Source organism: Camellia sinensis, chromosome 6, assembly GCF_055761805.1.
Source record: "Camellia sinensis isolate YWXY chromosome 6, ASM5576180v1, whole genome shotgun sequence".
NCBI classification, from domain to species: domain Eukaryota; kingdom Viridiplantae; phylum Streptophyta; class Magnoliopsida; order Ericales; family Theaceae; genus Camellia; species Camellia sinensis.
Genome location: NC_138966.1, coordinates 88,053,193 through 88,069,217, shown reverse-complemented (window position 1 = coordinate 88,069,217; position 16,025 = coordinate 88,053,193). Strand labels below are relative to the sequence as shown.

The 16,025-nt window shown below is 32.8% G+C and overlaps 1 protein-coding gene across 1 annotated transcript; it reads right to left on the bottom strand.

The window, feature by feature from the left end:
* Window positions 1–8,474: 8,474 nt before the first annotated feature.
* Window positions 8,475–13,361, bottom strand: LOC145792324 (uncharacterized). The gene is made up of 2 exons (XM_082873077.1): window positions 13,154–13,361; window positions 8,475–8,834 (listed from the first exon to the last, which is right to left on the bottom strand). The coding sequence occupies exons 1-2, from the start codon at window positions 13,328–13,330 to the stop codon at window positions 8,706–8,708; spliced, it is 306 nt and encodes a 101-aa protein (XP_082729203.1). The 5' UTR covers window positions 13,331–13,361; the 3' UTR covers window positions 8,475–8,705.
* Between the last annotated feature and the right edge of the window lie 2,664 nt (window positions 13,362–16,025).

The following is a 16,025-nucleotide window of genomic DNA, read 5'->3' as shown; positions in this document are numbered from 1 at the left end:
CTACTTAAACTCGTTGTTTTATGAACTTAAGTATATTTAGGCCAACTTCATACCATTCTGCCAACAAGTTATTGGTTTTATTGCAACTGACTTGAGTCAATGAACTTATGAACCTCAGAAATGTTCTTGGTATTTTTTTTTCATGCTTTTTTTTTCTTTCCATTCAGATATATTGGAGAGCTATTCCAGGTCACCCTCCCTAGCAGCAGATACAGACCACTTCTTGGATCCTCATGGTAGGAAAGAACACCAAGGTGAGGGTTTTGGCATTGTTCATTATATATCAAATCACAAAGAGGGTGATTGATATTTGTGTCCTGGCACCCACCTTTAGTAAAAAGTCAGTTATGTCCAACAACAGCAACTTGGCTTCAAAATGGGAGACCACAAAAAGATTGAGACCACAAAAAAATATATATTCATGAATATAAAGCCTTTTTGTGGATTATGAATATATATTTCAAATAAAAAGGTTAAGACCACAAAAAAATATATATTCATGATGTTTCTAGTAATAAATTTGACTGACGTCCCATACTACAGTACATAATAAGGTAGTGGAATATTAATTACTCGTATATAAGTTAAAACTCTTATTATTAATTTCTGTCTGGATTTAAAATAGTCCTAGATTTTGTCAAAATCATTTTCGTTGCTTTTTATCTGAAATTTCCTAATCATGAATATATATTTCAGTCAACCTTTTTAATTCATGAATATATATTTCAGATAAACATCATGAATATAAAGCCTTTGCAAGCATTTGCTGGTAAAGTTCTTCAAAATGGGAAATATAGTAATTGAGCTTGATGAAGAACTATACAAGATATGGAATGAACCAGTTAATAGAGGAAGATGGAGATTGAGGATGAAGATATATATATATATATATATATAGAAAGAGAGAGAGAGAGATTGCAATCTTCCCTAAAGCCTACGTAGCATCTGTGTGTAGCTGAACATTCAATTCCTTGCAAATTTTCCCAATCTCGGTTGTAGATGGATTGAGAACTTTGTTCGTCGGTGACTGTGATTATGCCATGGAGCTTCTCTTCGTCGATCAAGCTCCGCGAGAACCTCCCTAAACCTCTCCACCGACACATCTTCCGGCGACATGGCTCTCTCTCTCTCTCTGTGCGTGTTTGATCGTGGTGACGAGTGAGAGTAGACAAAAGGAAGGGGGCTGAATTTCTCTGTGATAGATAGGAAGACCTTAGACATCAAAAAATAATTTTGTGGATCTCTTCCCTTACGAAAAGTGGGAGAGGGACCCTAGACCAATTTTTCCTAGATAATCTTGTTGGAAAAAATGATTTTTGGGGACTTTAATTTAATATTAAAGTGTGGTGACTTTAATTAAAGATTAAAGTGGGTCCCAACCATCTATTGTGTTGGGTCCAAGTGGGTCTAGATACTTTGCATTGAGATCTTTACACCACAGATAGAATGGCCAAAAACCATTGAGATTTGAATGAGAAATTACCTCATGAAGTTAGCTTCATGGAAAAAAGGTAATGAAGTTTGTAACTCCTGCATTAATGGGGTTTGTAACTCCTGCATTAATGGGGTTTGTAACTCCCGCCTTTATTGCAGAGGTTAATGGTGCATTATGAACAACCATAAAGGCTGGAGGCTCTTCCTCTCTCCCCTATACATATACATGTATAAATTGAGACCCTCCTGTCAAGTCTTAAACATAGAAATTTTTACTTCCATTTCACAAGTCAGTTTGCCTGAAAGTTCCTACAGTAAGAGAGTGCTGCCATTGTTTTGTTCGCTAAGCTAGACAGAGAGTGCTTCTGCCATAGCTGGTTTTGACCGTCGTATCTTGGGAGACAGACGCCGGGATTCCTCAAGCACTCGACCAGTGAGGCGCCGAAATCTGTTTTAAGGAAACTGCTTCCGTGCAGGCTTCGGTTTCGTCTCTTTACCCTTTTATTGTTTTGTGTATTTCTGTTGAAATTTAGTTGTAATTATTAGCATGTGTTCTTAGTATATATATAATTTCTTCATAAATCTATTTATTTAATTTCAAAATTTGAACAACAAGCTTAAAACAGATTTTTCATATAAGTTTTTCCTATGAAATTGATCGAATAGATTTATATATAGACATTTGTATAATGTTACTAGGAACTGTTGCGGAATTGCTCCTTATTTCAATGATTGTAAATTATGCAATGTGATTCTCTAATTGTTTAGTTTAATTAGAATGCTCTATCATAATTTGTATACTTAATTGTATTACTCTGATCTTATTTTATGAGTATGGTTCATCATTCCCCTTCTATGATTTCCATGAATAGTGTGTGATTTAATTGGATGAATTAAAGTTTGAATTAAATGTAGTTCTTTGGAGTTATAAAATTTGTGCAACTTGCCTATATTTATTTACATGGTTATTGTGAATTAAATTCTTATATAATTTATGGAAATTAATTTTTTAATTTAATGTAGAAGTTATAAGGTTTTGTAACTTGTATAATATCTTAATTCCTTAGTTATTTTGCTATTCTATGATTTGCTAGAAGGTTAAATAATATTTGATTGTATGTACAATTGCTTTATATTATGTTGTCGTTTTCTACTAACTCTCTTTGTAGGCATACCTAAGCGTAGAAAGGAATTGTATGGACTACTTATAATCCTCAATTGGATTGGTTATTTTTCTTTATGTTTGAAGAAATTTTTTACTTGAGATTTAGTTGGTTTGTTTACCAATTTGTAGTAGCAAGTTTTATTTGCTTATTAGACGCATTTTATATGCATGTATTTGGTTGTAGCAATTTTAAATTGCTTGCAAGTTTAAATTGCTTGTAAGTTTGGATTTTGGTTTGGTTTTCTGGAATAGAAACCAAAGTGTTTAGCTTTGGCTAAAAAGGAGGTTTTATTTGTTCAGAAATGGCAACTATCACTGATGCTGCTGCTACTGCTACTGCTAATGTTGGTGGGGATCTGAACCCCGGGACAACTGGGTTGCCAACCCCTACTGTTGTGACCTCTGTGGTCAACCATGGCGTTACTCCGGCTGTTCCAGGAGGACCGCTCAGTCATCATGAGCGCCCAGAGAAATTTGCTGGGGTGAACTTCAAGAGATGGCAGCAAAAGATGCTGTTTTACTTGACCACGCTAAACCTTGCAAAGGTTCTGAGCGAGGATCCTCCAGCCGTGGCAAAGAATGAGCCTGATAGGTAGAAAGTCATGGCGCTTGACACATGGAAGCAGACAGACTATCTTTGTCGGAACTATGTGTTCAACAGCTTGGCAGACTCACTCTATAGTGTGTTTTGTTCCAAGAGCCCAGCAAAAGAGTTATGGGAATCTCTGGACAAAAAGTATAAGACTGAGGATGCCGGGGCAAAGAAATTTGTGGTTGGCCGGTTCCTTGATTTTAAAATGATAGACTCTAAAACTATGATAAGCCAAGTCCAGGAGTTCCAAGTGATCTTGCATGAAATTCATGCTGAAAGAATGCCTTTGAACGAGTCATTCCAAGTTGCTGTGATCATTGAGAAACTTCCCAATGGTTGGAAGGATTTCAAGAACTACTTGAAGCACAAGCGCAAGGAAATGTCAGATGAAGAGCTGGTGGTCCGACTTCGGATTGAGGAAGATAATAGAAAGAAAGGAGGGAGTACCTCCTCAGTAAAAGCCAATGCCATTGAACATGGCAAATCTTCTGGAATAAGAAAGAAGCCCTCTAAGTTGGGGCCTAGAGGTGGTGTTGCAAAGAAGCCGGCTTACAAGCCACCGGAACCAAGTAATCGGTTCTTTGGGAAGTGCTATAACTGTGGTAGCAATGGGCATCGGGCTAGTGACTGCCACAAGCAGAAGAAGTCATACAAGACTAAACCTCGTGCTCATATGGCAGATTTACAAGAGCACTCCCATGAGGAGGATGATATGCACTTGTCTGCCGTTGTCTCTGAGGTGAATCTGGTAGGTTCAAACCCAAGAGAATGGTGGATTGATACTAGGGCTACACGCCACATCTGCTCTGAGGAAAAGCTGTTTACAACTTTCGAACCGGTTACAAACGGTGAGAAATTGTTTATGGGAAACTCTACTACCTCGATTGTTGAGGGGAAAGGAAAGGTGGTCCTGAAGTTGACGTCAGGAAAAGAGCTAACCTTGAACGAAGTCCTGTATGTTCCGGACATTCGTAAAAATCTTGTCTCATGGTCTCTTCTTAGTAAACATGGTTTTCGCATGGTTTTGAGTCCGACAAGGTCGTTCTTACCAAGAGCGGAATGTATGTGGGTAAGGGTTATATGTTGGGGGGTATGTTTAAACTCATTGTAATGACTATTATCCCAAAGATGAATAAAGATGCATCTTCTTCTGCTTACATGCTTAAGTCTTCCAATTTGTGGCATGGTAGACTAGGACATGTGAACTTTGAATCTTTACGTAGATTAATCAAGTTAGATCACATACCATCTTTTAAGATTAATCCGAAACACAAGTGTGAAACTTGTGTTGAAGCGAAGTTGACAAGATCTTCGTTTCATTCTATTGAAAGAAGTTCAGAACCGTTGGATTTAGTGCATAGTGATGTGTGTGACTTAAAATTTATACAATCACGTGGTGGCAATAAGTACTTCATCACTTTTGTTGATGATTGCACTAAGTATTGTTATGTCTATTTGCTCAAAAGCAAAGATGAGGCGATTGACAAGTTTGTTCTTTATAAGAATAAAGTTGAGAATCAAGTAGGCCGCAAGATTAAGGCTTTAAGAAGTGATCGTGGTGGTGAGTATGAATCACCTTTTATTGAGATTTGTGCTCAATCCGGGATTATCCACCAAACCACGGCGCCTTATTCTCCTCAATCAAATGGGGTTGCTGAACGGAAGAATAGGACACTAAAGGAAATGATGAATGCAATGTTGATAAGTTCTGGATTGCCACAGAACATGTGGGGGGAAGCAATTCTCTCTGCAAATTACATTCTGAATAAAGTACCCCGGAAGAAGGTGGACAAGACGCCATATGAGTTATGGAAAGGCGTTAAGCCTTCGTATAAATTCTTATGAATGTGGGGGTGTCTTGCAAAAGTGGCAATTCCTACACCCAAACGGGTTAGGATAGGCCCGAAATCCGTGGATTGTATATTTATTGGTTATGCACATAATAGTAGTGCATATCGATTTCTTGTACATAAGTCTGAAATTCCAGACATGCACAGGAATACCATTATGGAGTCAAGGAATGCATGTTTCTTTGAAGACATTTTTCCTTGCCGAACCCATGAAAGGGTTCCAAGGTCTTTGGAGAAATTTGATCAGCTTGCTAGTGAGGATGATCATATTGATGATTCAGGTGATGATCAAATTGAGGTTTTAGATGAGCCCAGAAGGAGTAAAAGGGCTAGGATATCCAAATCTTTTGGTCCAGAATTCTTAACTTATATGGTTGAGAACGAACCTCAAACTTTCCACGAAGCTGTGACTTCTCTTGAGAGTCCATTATGGAAAGAAGCGATCAAAAGTGAGATTGACTCCATCTTACAGAACCACACCTGGGAGTTGGTAGATTTACCTCCAGGTTGTAAGCCTTTAGGCTGCAAATGGATTTTTAAAAGAAAGATGAAGGCCGATGGGTCTATTGACAAGTATAAGGCGAGGTTCGTTATCAAAGGGTATAGGCAACGAGAAGGCCTGGATTACTTTGATACGTACTCACCTGTTACTAGGATAACATCCATTCGGATGGTGATTGCGATTGCTGCTTTGCACAATCTAGAAATTCACCAGATGAATGTAAAGACAGCTTTCTTAAATGGAGATTTGAATGAAGAAATCTACATGGAACAACCTGAAGGATTTTCAGCTCCAGGGCAAAGCAGGAAAGTTTGTAAACTTGTCAAATCTTTGTATGGTTTGAAACAAGCGCCTAAACAATGGTATGAGAAGTTTGACAACACAATGTTGTCAAATGGGTTTAGAATCAACGAATGTGACAAGTGTGTTTATGTCAAAGACATTGACAGAGGTTATGTCATTTTGTGTCTATATGTTGATGATATGCTCTTTATAGGTAGTAACGATGAAATAATCAAAACTACCAAGAAGTTGTTAAACTCTAAGTTTGACATGAAGGATATGGGCATTGCAGATGTTATTCTGGGAATTAAGATTACTAGAATCTCTGACGGAATTGTACTATCTCAGTCTTATTATGTTGATAAGATACTTGAGAAGTTTAGTGGATCAGATACGAGTGTGTCATCGACACCTGTAGACTTAAGTCTACATTTTACCAAGAATAATAATGAAAGTGTCTCACAGTTAGAATATTCTCGGGTAATTGGAAGTTTAATGTATCTGATGAGTTGTACTAGGCCGGATATAGCCTACTCGGTTAGCAGGCTTAGTAGATACACAAGTAATCCCGATGCTTCTCATTGAAGGGTATTGTGCGGGTGTTAAGGTATTTATGCTACACTCGGGATTATGGGCTGCATTATACTTGATATCCAGCGGTGCTTGAAGGCTATAGTGACGCAAATTGGATATCAGATATAAAGGACTCAAAGTCCACTAGTGGATATGTGTTCACTCTTGGTGGAGCAGCGGTGTCTTGGAAATCTTCCAAACAAACGTGTATATCTAGATCAACGATGGAATCAGAGTTTATTGCTTTGGATAAAGCAATGGAAGAAGCTGAATGGCTTTGCCATTTCCTTGAAGATGGTCCAAACCTGTGCCTGCTATTTGTATTCATTGTGATAGTCAATCTACAATTGGTAGGGCACAGAGTAATATGTATAATGGAAAGTCTAGACATATCCGTCGTAGACATAATTCCATACGACAACTACTCTCGAATGGAGTTGTCTCTATAGACTATGTAAAGTCTAAGGACAACATTGCGGATCCGCTAACCAAAGGGTTAAATCGAGTGTTAGTCGAAACGTCGTCAAAAGGAATGGGGTTGAGGCCTTTGGAAGTTACCGGAATGGAAACCCAACCTAGTTGACTGGAGATCCCAAGATCTAGGTTCAATGGGACAACCTAATTGCGTGTAACGATGGTATGTCACTGAGGAGGTTAAACCTCCAGCCATTCCTTCTATCAGTGATACCTGCAAGTGTAGAGGTTAAGCTGAGCTTTTAATGACTCTAGTGTGTTAAGCTATTGAGCTGAGTATAGCAGGATACTCAAGTAGAGTCACCTATGTGAGTGTGAAGTGGGGCCGCTTCTAGAAAAATTGGGCAGGCCAAGATTCTTTGAAACCACTTGCTGAACCAGGCTAGTGTCCAGGGCCACACAGGGTACACCAGTGAGAACAGAATGGTGGTAGGAGTAATTCCCGTGTGAGATCTATTGTCTCAGTTTATATAAATGGCAGAGCAGTTCAAGATGTCATATTCACTGATTAGCCAGTAAACTCGATAGGTTTTCACTGGGAGAGGTTCAAAGCCAAAAGCTACCTTCTCTGATGTCGGGGTTAGTCCGTTGTACTGTCTCTCAGAGTCTTTATTGTTGAACGGTGTTCGTTTGTTGCGTCATTCGGTCAATTTTTATTCATGTGGGGGATTGTTGGAAAAAATGATTTTTGGGGACTTTAATTTAATATTAAAGTGTGGTGACTTTAATTAAAGATTAAAGTGGGTCCCAACCATCTATTGTGTTGGGTCCAAGTGGGTCTAGATACTTTGCATTAAGATCTTTACACCACAGATAGAATGGCTAAAAACCATTGAGATTTGAATGAGAAATTACCTCATGAAGTTAGCTTCATGGAAAAAAGGTAATGAAGTTTGTAACTCCTGCATTAATGGGGTTTGTAACTCCCGCCTTTATTGCAGAGGTTAATGGTGCATTATGAACAGCCATAAAGGCTGGAGGCTCTTCCTCTCTCCTCTATACATGTATAAATTGAGACCCTCCTGTCAAGTCTCAAACACAGAAATTTTTACTTCCATTTCACAAGTCAGTTTGCCTGAAAGTTCCTACAATGAGAGAGTGCTGCCACTGTTTTGTTCGCTAAGCTAGACAGAGAGTGCTTCTGCCGTAGCTGGTTTTAACCATCGTATCCTGGGAGACAGACGCCGGGATTCCTCAAGCACTCGACCAGTGAGGCGGCGAAATCTGTTTTAAGGAAACTGCTTTCGTGCAGGCTTCGGTTTCGTCTCTTTACCCTTTTATTGTTTTGTGTATTTCTGTTGAAATTTAGTTGTAATTATTAGCATGTGTTCTTAGTATATATATAATTTCTTCATAAATCTATTTATTTAATTTTAAAATTTGAACAACAAATCTAACCCAAATAAAATAATTATAACCTAAATAAAACAATGCGCTAAAATAACACCAAACAAAGCCTAAATCCCAAGCGATTTAATATCTTCAGTTAAGTACACAAACCTGCAAGAGTCAATTCACCTCGAGCTATCGAGCATGTCATGTGTCCATTATGATTTTTTTTTCAAAAATTAAAACAAATAAAAAAAAATAAAATCAGACACATACACACAACAAATTCTATTATTTATTTTAAAATAAAAAAATTATAATCTGAAGTACACAATACTCGAGACCTGAACAACACACATATGATATTCTGATATTAATATTTTTCTAAATTTTTTTTACTTACTAGAATTACACAATAAAAAAAAAAAAAAAAAAAGAGAGAAAGAAATAGATAGTATTAGTAAAAGAGAAAAAAAGGAATTAATTAATTACTAAATGAAAGAGTTAATTGGATTTGTCATGGAGTCGTTTCTTGATATCCTCAGCAGCATCAGTTGCTTCAACCTGCATCTTGGCCGTCTGCAGATCTGCTTCTGTTGCTTCCTTGTCGTTTCTTGCTGTCACCTTCTTCGTCTGTTTTCATTCATTGATAATTTGGAAAAATTAATATTCCGTGAAAATTGTATAAAATTATTACATATTGATGGAAAAATTTATGATTTCAATTATCAATATTTATAAAATTAAACACTTATTTGTAAATATTTTTCAAAATTCCCCGTCATGAAATTTTCCCTTAATAATTCATCATCCCCATATATAAAAAAATAAAATTACAAACTATATTACTAAGAAAAAGATTATGGACACACCCCCCAAAGCTATGTATCATATACATCTTATCAATTCTTATATTATAGATGTGTGGGATAAGTTGGATAATAGGTCCACACAACTGTGATTAATTGATATAATTAATAGTTTAGTTTGTAATTATAACAAAACTCATTAAAAAAAGGTAAATTACAGTCACCTCTCCATGAAGTTTCTGACAATTAAACTAGCCCTCTTTACTTTTTTCTAAAATTACATTGACTTTCCATTTGACGGTATTAATAAAAAGGCTAGTTAAAGGGGAGGTCAGTGTAATTTCAAAAATGAGAGGAGACCAATGTAATTATTAGGACTTTCAAGACCACAACCGTTGTAATTTGTATCTGGTACACATAAAATGGTGTATATTCTAGAATACCAAAGTGATTATGAAACAAATTAAAAAAATTAATTACGTACATATAAGAGAAATTATTTAGTAATTTTTAATCAATACTTGATATTATATAGTTAAGTTGTCTTAAAAAAAGAAGAAGTTAAAATTGATGAGTCTCACTATCTGAATTAATAAAAATCAAATTGAGACAATACATGTATTTATTTGAGTAGTATTAAATAATTTATTTATAAATACTCACATGGTTTAACTATAAATATATATAGAATAATGCTATGGTACACACTCTCATATTTGAGTAGTATTAAATAATTTATTTATAAATACTCACATGGGTTTGATTACCACATGTATAAATGATTTATTTATCAAATCAGGACACCACATTTATTTATTTGAGTAGTATTAAATAATTATTGCTAAATACATACTCATATGATTTGACTATAAAATAATAAAAATCAAATCGAGATACCACATGCATTTATTTGAGTAATACTAAATAATTTATTTCTAAATTCTCACATAGTTTAACTATAAATATACACACACACGCACATATATATATATATATATATATAATTTATTGAATAACATACATACAAGTGGAAAAATTAGTCCAAGGTCCCTTTCTCATTTTTAAAAATGGAAGAGATCCACAATATTATTTTATGATATCTAAGGTCCCTCAACTCCGCACCCATATATGAGAAGTCTTCATTGTTTTTTCTAGAGAGAGAAAGAGACACATATTTGCAGGCAACGAACACAGAGAGAGAGGGAGAGAGAGAGAGAGAGAGATCGACGGTGGTGCTGGATCAGATAAAGATTAGATAAAGACCAGAGCTTCCTCGCCGGCACCGTTATCGTGAAATCCTCCGGCTTATGCGTGAGAGTTTCGGATCGGAGACGGCAATTCGCCGCTGGCCATTGTCATCGCCAAGTCCACCGTCGAAGAGATCGCCGCTGGAGAGAACTTGGTGGTCCAACTCAACAGAACACCATGAAAGAATTTCATTTTCATCTCTGTGTTTATATTGAGTATGATATATTTAGATTTGAAAAGTCAGCTACCAATTTCATTCATTATCTTCCTCGACTGTTTCGCTTTCATATTTTCCATTTTCATGTCCACTGACTTTTACCCATTCAATTTCTCCCCCAAAACACCTCCGCTAATCCTCCAAATCTCTCATTCATTTCGCCATTTCAACTGGGTAGTTCTTGCTTTTGCGTATTAAGTTACTGCCCATCAGCTATTCAATCATTTTTCTCTTTACAAGCAGAGCTACCCTAGATTTTGATCACCATCAAATCAAAATCCAGGTTTTTGTCAAATTTTAATTTTGTTTTCTTTTTATGTATTTGAAGGAGTAATCTTTTGATGGGAATTTCTCTAGGTTGGAGAGGGCGAATTTCTCTGGGTTGGAGAGGGGAAATTTCTCTAGGTTGGAGGAGGATTTTCTCTGAGTTGAGTTTGAGTGAATTGCTCTTGGTTGGAAGGGGATTTTCTCTGGGTTTAGATGCATTTCTCTGGGTTGGAGAGGGGAAATTTCTTTGGTTTGAGTGAATTTCTCTGGATTGGAGGGGGATTTTCTTTGGGTTGAGTGAATTTCTTTGGGTTGGAAAGGGGAATTTCTCTAGTTTTGACAGAATTTCTTTGGATTGAAGTGAATTTTTCTGGAAAGTCCTTTGGTGAAATTTTCTCTGTGAAGTCGAATTTTCTCTGGATCAATTTGAGAGACCTTAGACATTATGAAAATATTGAATGTCCTTTATGCTATAAAATTTTAATACTAAGAACCTTAAAAACAAAAAAAATCTCCATACAAGTTATTGTATTTTTTATTTGGTTTTAATAATTCTTACTAATTTGTATACTTAAAAAGATGATTAATTAATTTCCTTTATTCTTAATTTACAGATAATTACTTCAAATGTTATATAAACCAAACTGAAATCCCCCTATGTGCTAATCTAATAACTAATTACTTACTTTCAAAAAAAAAAAAAACATTAGTCAAACAAACGGAATGAAGTAATCGACAAATCCAAAAAGGTCCATATAATTGTTAAAAACTTCAAACCAGTGATTGTAAACCCCCTCCCCCGCAAAAAAAAAAAAAGAAAGAGCAGCAGCTAAATAGTGCAACGTATATGCAACTTTATGATTATTCGTTATTAAGGAGAGTCTCTATAAACAGTTTTATTATTATTTTTTTATACAAATGTATTTTAATGAAGAAACTATCAATATTCGATCGACTTAATTTTTTTACATGTATATTTTACTCGATATTTTTTAAAAATTAAACGATTTAAATCATTAAAATAAAGTCCAAAATAATTTTCACGAGCAATGCAGCAGTCACTGTTATGCAAGCTGCACAACAGTGACCCCAAGTCCATAAACAGTGGTGAAGTCAGAAAATTGATTTGCGAGGAACACCAATTAAATGAGATGGAATAATGTTTACAATTATCAAATCAATTTAACTTTTTAGTTTGAGTTTTAGTTTTTAAAAATTATTTTTAGATGGGTTTTTATTTGTCTTTATTGAATATTTTTCATATTTTAGTCATTATTTTTTTTTAAAACTTTTTTTTAAATACATCAAAATCTACTTAATTTGATTAATAAAATGACCTTTGATAGAGTTATGTGGAGAAAAAGAATTCATGTTACCGACCCCATTTAATGGGACTTAAGGCTTGAATATAAAAAAAATTATTAAAAACAAATGAAAATCCGAACAAAAATAGACATAATTTTTTGTTTGAATTTTCATTTATATTTAGCGATTTTTTAATATTTTAATCAATTTGTTTTACTTTTTAGATGCATCTAGATTAGATGCATCTAAAAGGTACAAAAAATAATTAAAATATAAAAAAAATTCACTAAAAATAAATGACAACTAATTTAAAAATATATTTTTTGTAAAAATCAAATCAAACAATGCATTTTTTCAAAATTGTCCATGACAACAGTTGCAATAATAGTAATGCCGGTATTAAATTTTGTTTTTGTATTATACTTTTATAAACAAAATTATAAATTTGTCCAGTGGAGTAACGTCTCGTTTGATAGGTTAACATTTTAGTTTAAAAATCAAAAAATCAATAAAAAAGTTAAAAAATTAACAAATATAAAAAAGTTATAAGATTCTTGTCTATTCACTCTACTTTTTGCATATTTTTTCTTAACAAATAAAAATAATATCCCAAATATATTAGTAATTTTCATCTCAAATTTTGGTCAAAAACTAAAAAGTCGAGTCTGTTCCCAAACGACCATTGAGTTAAAGTCAACCAATACAGTGATAATTTTCTTTCAAAAATACTAATCAACATCATCAATTGAACAAAATTCACTTACAATATAAAATTAAGGATCGAAATTGAACTAATTAAAAGTACAAAGACTATGCACACATCCATTACTAATTTTTTTATGGCCTTGTTTGGCAAGTTATTTTTTAACTTTTTTCACAAAAATAGTCAATAAAGATAAAATAAGTTAAAATAATTAATAAAACAAAATATCACATTTAATTCATAATCATTTTATTTTTTTTCTTAAAATTATCAAATCAATTTAAAAAATCAACTAGTTTTTCAAACACAATTATTTTAGACAAATTAAAATAACTAAAAAAAATTAAATAATCAATTTCTCAAGGAAAGCCTATATAAATAAAAGGTGGGAAAAATGAAGTACCAGACCAAAGAGAGAGGCTTTAAAAAAGCCAAAACCTTCTTGAAGTGAAGCCCCAAAAGAGAGGCAACCTTTCTTCATGCGAGACATCACCGACTCTTCTTTCCTATTATTAGTGCCGCTGGTTGCGACGGCGGAGGCTGGTTGCTGCGGCGGCGATGAAGATCCGACTTCTTCCATCTCCAATTTCTGTTAATCGTTCTCTCTCTCTCTCTCTAAACCATTCGGTGCATATATATATATACTAGCGGTTGGGCACACACGATGTGTGTGCAAATTAAATAAAGAGGAATAAAAGAAAATAATAATGAAATTAATATTATAATGTGTACTTAGCTTAAGTGGTATGAGCCTTCATAGGTTCAAGCCTTGTCCATCTCTTTGTTTAACTTTTTTTTTAAAAAATAAAAAAGAAGACTGCCACATGGCATGAGGAGAATAAAGCAAGCTTCAGGACACCATATTATGTGTTCACTTTATAATAGTATAGATAGATAGATATATAAGGCAATAAGCCTTCGTTTGGCAAGTAGGTTTGGTTGAATTTTTATTTTATTTTATTATATTAAAATAGTTAAAAATGAATAAATTAAAAAATTAATAAAATAAAATATCATATTCAAATTATAATTATTTTATTTTTTTATAAAAGTTAAAAAGATTCAATCTAAACAAACTTTTTGAGCTTGTTTGGTTTGTATCTTAAAATTTTGTTTCATTCAAATTTTTTGAATTTTTTTTTGCAAAATCATTCTCTCCTTCGCATTAATCAATCATTTTTTTTTTCCGTCCTATCTCTTTCTCAATTATTTTTTCTTTTATATACATTTACTTAATTATAACAAAATATTAAATCATTTTAAACTTTCAAATTTCAAAACTATTTTTAAAATATACAATTAAATAAACCAAAACAAATTCCAAACTCTCTCTCTAATTTTTTTTATAAAAATTAATTTCAAAACACAAACTCTTTAACTCTAAATTAAACAAATCAAAAAAATTTAAAAACCAACCTAGTTTTTAAACGAAGCGTATATATCTATCCATACCTATACATACATACAAATGCGTCAGTGTTTGCCACGCGTTATATCGTTTCATGGGAGTTTTGCTTTACGTGGCAGCTCTTCATCTACCTACTGCTTGTTTTTTAAGGCAGAAGATTGTCCTCACTCCCAAACTAAGAGCTCGTTTGGAAGAAAAAATCAAGGATTTTTTTGGGTTAAAATAGTCATAAAAAAATAAAATAAATTAAAAATTTAATAAAACAAAAAGTCATATTCAAATCATAATTATTATATTTTTTCTCACAAAAGTAAAAAAAATTAAAAAACCCATCTCAAAAGAGATTTTTTAACCTAAGCTAAAACAACCAAAAAAATCAAAAAGCCAATCCACATCCCACGGACCCAAAGTTGGACGGTGCTATAATAATTAAATTGTTTATTTTTAACTTATAATATAGAAAATTAATTTAATAATTATAATTATATTAATTTATTATATTTATATTTTAAAATATGAATAATCTAATTTAAATAATATTTATTATTTATCTTTTCATAAATAAATGTCATAAATTAACATAATTAGGATTATCGAATCGGTATAATTTTTTTTATAAATCATCAAACATGGTTTTTTTTATTTTTTATTTTTAAAGTTAATTTAAAAATATAAAATTTTAGGATTAATTACACGTACACATTTTAATACAGATAGAATGTGTTTATTTGGACTGACTGGATAAGAGATGATTATAATGTACCGAACTGTTAATCTTGGGATACATTATTCTCGGACTATTTGATTGTACTGCATTTGTATCCTATGTTTATTTAGTTATGAGATCAGATGTTTGGATTTGACTATTTTATTGAATCTTATGTTTGTTTAGTCATGAGATTAATATTTGGATTGAACTATTCTATTAAATCTGATGTGTATCTTATTTTATTTATTTTTTTACTAATTTTTTTTAAAAAATTAAATAAATAGAATATCAATAAAAATTATATAAATTTATCTTAATTTTTAGTTGAGATTTTTTAATTTTATTTTAAATTGAACTTTTAATAAATTGAACTTTTAATTTTTTTTAACTAAATAAATTGAATAAATTGAACTTTTAAAGGGTGATTATAATCCATTGGACTGTTAATTTAATTTAATTTAATTTTTAGTTGAGATTTTTAAATTTTATTTTACTTTACTATGTATAAACATGTAATTAAAAATAATATAAATAAAAAATTGAGGGCAAAAAATGTCATTTTAACCTTCTAATTCGGAGGAGGTTATCTTACCCTTTTTATCCCACACCTACTTATAGGACACAATAATCCCACAAATAAGAGATTGATAGTCTGGTTGGACTTGTAGTCCAACTTATATTTTTTAAACTAAACGTCAGACTATCACATGCAATGAACATAGAATTCTATCCCACACTCTAATCCCCCTAAACAAATACCTCATACACCCTTAAAGTTATGAAAATTACATTTCTTTACCTAAAATTTATAACATCATTACAATTTGTCCTGCCCATTAACTGCTGGAGATAAGCTTATCTTGTTAAAGATATCAGAAGATTTGAAAGATATCACAATATATGAGATACCCTGATTTGTGCTTATTATGATTTTTTTTTATATATATTTTTTATCTTTGATTTATTTCAATTCCTTAATTGAAGAGATTTGATTGTATCTCTTCCTCTATATATATGGTATATTATGTAAACAAAAGTATTAAGTTTTGTCAATGAAAGATGTAGCCCCCTAGGGATTTGTGTGTGTGAATGTAAGCTAATATTGATCGAACCACATTAAACCTTTTTGTTATTTTTTTTTTCTCTTTTCTGTTTCTA

Coding starts and splice junctions, on each gene's coding strand:
- LOC145792324 (XM_082873077.1), bottom strand. CDS start 13,330: ATGGAAGAAGTCGGATCTTCATCGCCGCCGCAGCAACCAGCCTCCGCC. Junction 8,835..13,153: donor AAGCCTCTCTCTTTGGTCTG/GTACTTCATTTT, acceptor GAATGAAAACAG/ACGAAGAAGGTGACAGCAAG.